This window comes from Raphanus sativus, chromosome 5, assembly GCF_000801105.2.
Source record: "Raphanus sativus cultivar WK10039 chromosome 5, ASM80110v3, whole genome shotgun sequence".
NCBI classification, from domain to species: Eukaryota; Viridiplantae; Streptophyta; class Magnoliopsida; order Brassicales; family Brassicaceae; genus Raphanus; species Raphanus sativus.
The window spans coordinates 11,770,770-11,779,441 of record NC_079515.1 but is presented as its reverse complement, the minus strand read 5'-3'; the positions used below and the strand labels follow the sequence as shown (position 1 = coordinate 11,779,441).

At 35.6% G+C, this 8,672-nt stretch overlaps 1 protein-coding gene across 3 annotated transcripts; it reads right to left on the bottom strand.

Moving 5' to 3' along the window:
• Positions 1 to 6,900: 6,900 nt before the first annotated feature.
• LOC108831844 (uncharacterized) lies at positions 6,901 to 8,565 on the bottom strand. Of its 3 annotated transcripts, none has more exons than XM_057010128.1 (4): positions 8,232 to 8,565; positions 8,037 to 8,171; positions 7,842 to 7,956; positions 6,901 to 7,759 (listed from the first exon to the last, which is right to left on the bottom strand). In XM_057010128.1, exons 2-4 carry the CDS (start codon positions 8,142 to 8,144, stop codon positions 7,137 to 7,139), a joined length of 846 nt encoding a protein of 281 aa, XP_056866108.1. In that variant the 5' UTR covers positions 8,145 to 8,171; positions 8,232 to 8,565; the 3' UTR covers positions 6,901 to 7,136. The 3 variants fall into 3 exon arrangements, with proteins under 3 accessions (XP_056866108.1, XP_018460853.1, XP_018460854.1); XM_018605351.2 differs by having other exon boundaries at positions 8,037 to 8,151; positions 8,232 to 8,564; XM_018605352.2 differs by having other exon boundaries at positions 8,257 to 8,564.
• Positions 8,566 to 8,672: the final 107 nt, after the last annotated feature.

Genomic DNA, 8,672 nt, shown 5'->3' with positions numbered 1-8,672 from the left:
ACGGGAGCTTCACATCACATGACCGGCGAAATTTCGTTTCTAGAAAACGTTGAGAGTATAGCTCCGTGTCCGGTGGGATTTGCAGATGGCAATAAGACTTTTGCCACACACGTTGGAAGTTTTAAACTTTCAGATCAAATCATACTTGATCGAGTTCTTTTTGTGCCCAACCTGAACTGCTCTCTTATCTCGGTTTCAAAGATTTTGAAACAAACAAATTGCTTCGCATTACTGACTGATACCTTATTTGTCTTACATGATCGTTTCTCCAGGACCCTGATTGGAGCCGGTAGAGAGCGAGATGGGGTGTATTATTTCAAGGATGTCATGGCTGCAAGGGTTAATCGCATGGCTACTCCAGTTGCTAGTTCAGTGGATCAGTTACGGTGGCACCAAAGGCTCGGACATCCTTCTCCTTCAGTCTTATCTAATTTACCTATGTTTTCTTCAAATAAAGTTGCTACCCTAGGTCCTTGTGACACTTGTTTTAGGGCAAAGCAAACTAGAGAAGTGTTTTTCGACAGTCTTAAAAAATGAATGAGTGTTTTGCTATGATTCACTGCGATGTTTGGGGTCCATATCGCACTCGTGCCTCCTGTGGAGCTGTTTATTTTTTAACTATCGTTGATGACCATTCACGTGCTGTCTGGACTTATCTTCTACTCGAAAAGTCAGAAGTACGAACAGTTCTTTCAAACTTCTGCAGGATGACTGAAAAGCAGTTCGGTAAAGCCGTCAAGATTGTCCGATCAGACAATGGGACAGAGTTTATGTGTTTGTCTAGATTCTTTCGTGAGAATAGGATTATTCACCAAACCTCATGTGTTGGAACACCGCAACAGAATGGCCGTGTTGAAAGGAAACATCGTCATATTCTAAATGTAGCTCGAGCACTTTTATTTCAAAGCAGTATGGATGTAACGTTTTGGGGTGAAGCAGTGATGACTGCGACCCATCTTATCAATAGAACCCCGACTAAGATTTTGAAAGGAGCCTCACCTTACGAAATATTACATGGAGAGAAACCACAGTACGATCATCTTCGTGTATTTGGGAGTCTGTGTTACACACACTTCAGAACTCGTGATAGAGACAAGTTCACTCCTAGAAGTCGTCGGTGTGCTTTTGTCGGATACCCGTTTGGTCAGAAAGGATGGAGAGTGTTTGATATTGACAAACGTGAGTTCTTAGTTTCTCGTGATGTGGTGTTTTATGAAACAGAGTTTCCGTTATCTTCTTCTTCTGTGACGCCTAAGTCTTCTAGACCTCAGCTAATTACAGGGTCGGACTCTGACTGGTTGTTTGAATCAGATCCGACGAGCATCGAAAGGGGGAGTTCCTCCAGTAATTTAGCGCCTACTGACACGAGGACTGATGACTCCATCGCGGTATCTCCAACCGCACAACTCATCTCTGATTCGTCTCTAGTTGAGACAGTTTCATCTCCAGAACCAGAAACCGTTCCAGTTACGGTAGTGACGACTCCTGAAGCTACGGTTAGTAACGCACCTGTCGTCGAAGAGGTTGTGTTAGGAAGAGGGCAAAGAACTCGCGCTCCTCCAGTTAAGTTTCAAGACTACGTGAATTATTGTGTTACCTACGATGAAGACACCCATCTCGCTCCTCACGTGCCTTCATCAGAGTCCTCTGAAACGATCTCAGGTATGACACCGTATCCCTTAGCTGAATATATTTTGGATCATGCTTTCTCACAGTCCCACCGAGCTTTCTTAGCAGCAGTCACGTCCGAGGTCGCACCAAAATATTACCATCAAGCAGCAAGGGATCGTATATGGTGTGATGCCATGAAACTAGAAGTCACAGCTCATGAAGAGCAAGGTACTTGGGACATCGCTACGCTTCCGCCAAGCAAAGTTGCAATCGGGTCCCAATGGGTTTATAAGTGGAAATACAACGCTGATGGTACTAGAGAACGCCCTAAAGCTCGTTTGGTAGCTAATGGCAATAAACAAGTTGAAGGTGAAGATTTTGATGGAACTTTTGCACCAGTAGTTAAAATGGCTACGGTTCGTGGTCTCCTTCGTATGGTTGCAGCTAAGAAGTGGGAAATTCATCAAATGGATGTTCACAACGCGTTTCTTCATGGAGATCTTGAGGAGGAAGTTTATATGAAGTTACCTCCTAGTTTTACTCATTGGAATATTGTCCACAGCTCTTGTATAAATATATTGTATCGTACATTGTTTGTGAACAAGAAAGTCTTTTGAGAATTTTGTAGTGCAAGGTTTTACAGTTAGCTTCGGGTCGTGTTTATTTGTTTTAGCATGTATGTTAGTTTTAGGCCATATGAGATCTTTAGAACATAAGTAACATCTGAGGTCAGAAATGCGTAAATGACTAAATAATGTGAAAATTATTATCTAAATAAAAAATGACTTAAATATTAGAATGAAAATGGATTGATTGATTTGTAATATGAATTTTATGGCTTAAAATAATTGTTTATTATATTGGGTTGTATGTAGATATTTAGGGCCTGACTGGTGTAACCGCAGCGGTTGCGGTTGCGGTTGCGGGAGTTTGCGGGTGCGGGTAGTTGCGGTTTTAAACGTTTTCTAGAGATTTGTACGACTGGTACAGCTGTTAGAAATTGTTGTGTTTGCGGGATTTTTATGACTGGTAAACTACCAAACGCAACATCTGTTAAATAATAATTGAAAAATATTTACATTTTAGGTAATTATAAAAATATTAAAATCATAATAATATGATAAATATAACATTTATATTTATAAAATCATATTATTCAATTTTAAAAATTTATAGAAAATATTTTAGTTTTGAATTTTTATAATATAAATTGAAATATAATATGAATACGTTTTACAATTTCTATTATTTCAATAGAAATTTTTTATTGGATATTATTAGTATTATTTTATTTATTCTGTTTTTAAAGAAAAAAAATGTACCCTCCCGCAACCGCCCGCAACCGCAAACGCTAGCTGAAGCCAGCTTTTAATTTTAAGAGGTTCGGAGCGGTTTGAAGCGATTTGTAGCTTTTTCTGTGATTGTTTCGAAACGCCAACAACCGCTATGAACCGCAAAAGCTGCGTTTACGGGTGGTAGCGGGAAAACCAGTCAACCCCATAGTTTAAGTGTCTTTACTGAAAATTTTGTGCTCATGTTTTTTTGGTGATATAAGTGAAGTGTAGCTGCGTGAACTGAAGTGCGAGACTGTAGAGACCAACTGGAAGTTGGGTGCTATGAACCTAGGAATAACCTTTTATATTTTTTTAAATCATTCATCTTATAGTCTACGAGTTTTGTGGAATTTGGTCTTTAATTTCACAAATAAAAGTCTTGAATTTTTTTTGTTTACTTGATAAAAAAAATTGTTCAATTTCACTAAAATTTTGTAAAGCTTTTATATAATTTCAGGTTAGGGTATTTTAATTTGGTATCAGAGAGATAAAATAGCCTATTTTATTCTAGTTGGCCGTTTTCAAAAATGAGATTTGTGAGTAAGCTTAGAAATGTATATGTACTTAGATCTCGCGTGAAGAGTAATTTGTATGATGTTTGTAAGGTTTATCTTGGTGTGCATAAGGTTAATGGGAAGCGCAAACAATGCACCCACATCCCCTATATATTAATTGAGGAGCATTGTAACTTTTAGGTGTATCCACATGTCATCACCAGATTGATTTTCAGAATCCTTAGAAAAAAGATTGGTCCACCTAAATATATACTATACTTTTTATTAAATTAATTATTAATAAATAAATATATTTTTCATTTTTTCCTTAAATAAAAGATACAAAATTACCTAATATGATTAACATATATATAATAATTAATGATTTTGAATAATAAATATTTGTATTAATTTTTGTATCCTCCATCATTTTAGTTTAATTTATATTGTTAAAAACTTTAAACAATCACATTAATTATATAATAAAAATTATATCTTTTTTTATATGTCATATTTTGAATTTTTTAAAACGACTATAAATTACTAAAACAGTTAAAATGTTTACAACCAAAATTTTGTGAACAATTGGTTTACTTTTTTAAAAAAGATTAACATTTATGATTTGGATATAACATATATCATAGCGTGTTGTGCACACATATTTTTAAATCAAGATCTGCAAACATAGTAAAAAATTATGTTTAAATTCAGTATATTAGAGAAATTTATGGTAGAAAATTACAAATCATAAATATTATTCTGATCTTAACTATTTTTTATCCATAACCGAACCGAAAAATCAGAAAATCAAAACTAAATCGAGGACCGTATGGGTACCTAAATTTCTATAATATAGTTTATATACTTATAAAGATAATCATATATTTTTAAATATTACTTTTAAATTGAAATACAAAAAAAAATTATCTGAAATATTTAAAATTATCTTAATTATCCAAAGTTTTATCAGAAATCCAAAAAATGATAATTAAGCAGAAACCAATTTTTATTTTGTTACCAACCCGAATTAACAAAAATTGGAACCAAGCCGAAATGGAATGTGATCACAAATTACTTTGGTTTTTAGCTGATTCTCAACTTTGTTACTTGAACTGAACGTAAAATCAAATGACCGAACCAAATTTTCTAAATATTCGAACATATCCTAAACCTCAAACAAAGAACCGAAATAACAAAACCTAAACCAAGAACCAAATGCACTATACCAAAAAATTATTGATTTAATTTTGACCACAAAAAATATTAGACAAATAATTCGATTATAAAACGAAATTTAAGTTTTTATATATAAACTCCACTCCGCGCAGAGCGCGGATTATTACCTAGTATATTCTATTAAAAAAGAAATATTCTGAAAAAATCTACTTATACAAGGTTACTGCACCCTTTCATTTAACTAACAATTATTTGGTCTTACATAGTATTAGCCCATTAACAAAATATAACCATATATTTAACTAACTATATTTAATACATTATATTTATTACGCCACATTTAAAAAACTAATATACCAACTTTATATTTGGCATACCAAAACATGTTCTACACGATAATGTAGCTCGCGACAATGTTCTATACAACACACTATATAGTTTATAATTGAGTTAAGCCATACATTATACATTTTAGATTCTACCACCATAACTATTATTATAATTTAAAACGTGATGGGCTTAAACCTATTACACAAAACAAATAGTTAAACATATATTAAAGCAAAAGCTCATCTATAATAACTCTAATAACTCTAATGACAAATATGTTTATAAAATAAAACACCTAACAATGTTTTATTTTAAAAAATTTAGTTTCTTTATCAAAAATAAAAAAATATAATTATTGGTTTTATTTTTCTGTATTTTGATAGTTAATATTCATAAAAGATTTGAAAACTATTCTTTATCAAAAATAAATAATTTATAAAAAAAAATTGGGGTTTCGGCTCGGGTCAGTTCGGTTTATTCGGTTTTCGGGTTATTCGGATTGGGATGTTTAGGAACAATTTAGGAACCTGACATTTTTTCAGATCTGTTTGGTTCAGATAATGTCAGATTTCTATTTTTTATAAAACCCGAAGTGGAACCGAATTATAAATAATTCGGGTTTGGTTCGGGTTTAAAGCCAAAAAACCGAAAAAAATCCCGAAACCCGAGCTAAACCCAAAAAAACGAAAAAAATATTCGAGTAGTTCGGGTTTTATGGAAATTTTTTATTTGTAAATTATATTTTATATATATTAAAGTTAAAAATAATTAATAATATTTTTAATATATTCAAAAATAGTCGGGTATCCGTTCGGTTTTCGGTTCGGTCCCGGTTCGATTTCGTTTTTTCGGATTTAGAAATATAGAAACCGCTCGAGTTTTTGTAATCTTTTATCCGGTTTAGGTTTCAATTTTTTTCGGTTTGGTTTTCGAGTTTCAGATAATATGCCCAAGACTAATTATGTTCATGCACATCATCGTATACAATTTCATTAGAATAAAAAATTACGAAAACAAACCCGCGCTTTCTAAGCGCGGATCAAAATCTAGTTAAAACTTTAAAACACAAACAAAATAAATAAGTTTTAGTTTATTTGTCTAAATTTTTCTATATTCTTTTTAATAATAATATTATAATTAATTAATTATAGGGCCAAAAAAAAATTTCCCAAGGGCCCCCCATATTGTTAAGCCGGTGCTGTGCATATATGATTTACACACTTAGCGGAATGGCCAAGTAGCATACAAAAAAATCAGGATGCTAGTGGAAAGAACATAAATCTCATTTAAGAATATAAAAGATGTTGAAGATCAATTGTCTCAAAAGGAATGGGATAAAATAAACCATATTGGTTCTGGTTCATGCTGCAACCTAGAAATTTTCAAGCCGTGTGCAACGTATAAAGAAAGATATTTCAACTATGTTAAAGGAGTGGGCACAGTAGGCAAACGTTATCAGTAAAAAGGTGAAAAGATTACTTGACGTGAATTGATTGGCTTATTCTATGGCTAGATGGACTGTGAGGAATGTCAAGTTAGTTTGTATCTGAGAATAAGGGCAGTTAGTGTGCTAAAGGAACTAGAAAAGTGTAGTGTTTATGTGGTGGTGTAATAATAAATTTGCTAGAGAATGCAGGAACTTATCGTTATGGATGTGTAGCAAGGCTGCGCCCATGATGAGCAGCTCGAGCAAAACGTTGTGTCATGAGTGCATATGAATAAAGGTGAAGTCAATGCAATTGTTGGAATTATTAGTGTTGGGACGTAGACCTTATTTGACTATGTGGCTTTGCATTGCTTTGCACGTCTTGAAGGACGTGAATGGGTGGACGCAGGGAGAAATCAAAGTTGTTCACGTTGTTGATTGTTAGCGAGTGTAGTAACACACTAATATCTTTTTTTTTTTGATCAAACACACATTTTTATATGGAATAATACTAAAGGACTAACTAAAGTATAGAACAATAGGAACATATTTTCTCAAGCACAAAGTTGAGAATACAACAATGTGTTTACAGAAGATTGCACTAACAAAAGCCAAAGTGCTGTTGATGTTAACAGAGCAACCTTTGTTTCTTTTTGGGTCCTTGCTAGACTAATAGAGAGTCAATAAAGCTGAGGCTTTTACAAGATTTAAGTAACGATAAGCAAAGCCTAGAGGAGGGAGTGTACACAAAATGCTTCGTGCTTTTTAACTCTGGTAATTTGAAAGCCAATCAAACATATTATCATTCTGCTTCGCCCCAGAAAATAAACATAACTCTTCTTGGTGCCTTCCTCGGTGAGCTCGATTAGACCCGGCATCTATTCTTGTAGAGGGTGGTTCTGAAGACATACCAAGCCTCAGTGACAAATCGCAGAGCCTCTCTGTTGCTTCTTCCGGGGCCTTTATACCAATAGGCATGCCAATGATTATGGGCGTTTCAGGGACTCTTAAAGACATGTCCACTTGATCATTACCTCCGCAATACAAAGGATAGACTGAACCCAAGTTGGTTGGAGCTGGAGCAGTGTTAGTCCCTAGTTTTGTAGCCAATGGCTTTTGCTGGATCGGCATGGATTCATGTAGAAAGGGGTAACCGCGTGGACCAACACGGCTGTTGCTGTTCTCAGAAACATCCACCGGGATTGCTGCCGCTTGAACAGTAGTAAGGCTGGGTTTGGTGGATCTTTGAGCTTGATGATGAGAATCATGATGGTCATTGGAGGAAGCAGAAACAGGTTGTTGGATCTTGGGAGTGAGGTAAGTCCTTATGTTACTATGTCGTTGGCTTCTAGAAGCTCTTACAGCAATACACCCAAGGTTAAGAGCAGCTGACCACAGCAGAAACCACAAGTATTGAATTAAACTGGTTTAATTCATTTTGACAAGTAGACAGACTTGTAAGAAGGTTACCTTCAACACAAGGAGGCAAAAGAGGGCCAGTCTCAGTGGTTTCATCTCGTCTAATAATAGTGTCAATAGCATCATTGAGTCTATTCCACATAGTATCAGCATCTGTATACTCTTCCTAAAGGGAATCACAAATCCAAACTCAGCCTTGAAACCACAAGTATAAAAGAGAGTAAGAAGAAGAGGAAGAAGAAGAACCTCGGAGTTGGCTTTAGAGTACATGATTTCCTCGGCTTTCAAGACAACGACAGGCAACTTCTCCTGCCACTCTTTGTTCTTCCTGGTACCCGCACTGTGAGCTTCCATGGCGAGTCTGAATCATCCAAACCCTCCCTAAATTTCAAAAAAACCCTAAAAAGAGTTTAGTAATTGAGAAAGGGTGAGAGAGGAAACCTGAAGATCTGGCGGATGATGGAACCTCGAATGGGTTGGTGACGATCGCTATGCCAAGCTCGTTTCACACACTCGTAAGGTCTAGCACCTGGCCGAGGCATCTTCTTCTTTCTCCTCAATACTCGGATATGCTTCCTCAGAGTCAGAGCCTAGTCGCTAGCGCTAGGAAGATGGAGAAACTGAAATAGATCTGAACCTTTCATTCCTCATCAGGAGCTCATAGCGTTACGTCTCAGTCGTCGCGGAATCTCCGTTGTTTCGCCGTCACAGCTGCTCTCCTTCCTTTGGAATTGATTTCGGGACCAGTTCTTTAGAAACGAAACGAACCGGTTTTGTGATTTACAGTTATGCCCCTCTTCATATGTACGTGTCCTTTCTATATAAGGAAAGCAAGTGCTGGGGTCGAATGGGTAAGTGACTAAACCAAACCGAAACCGAAAT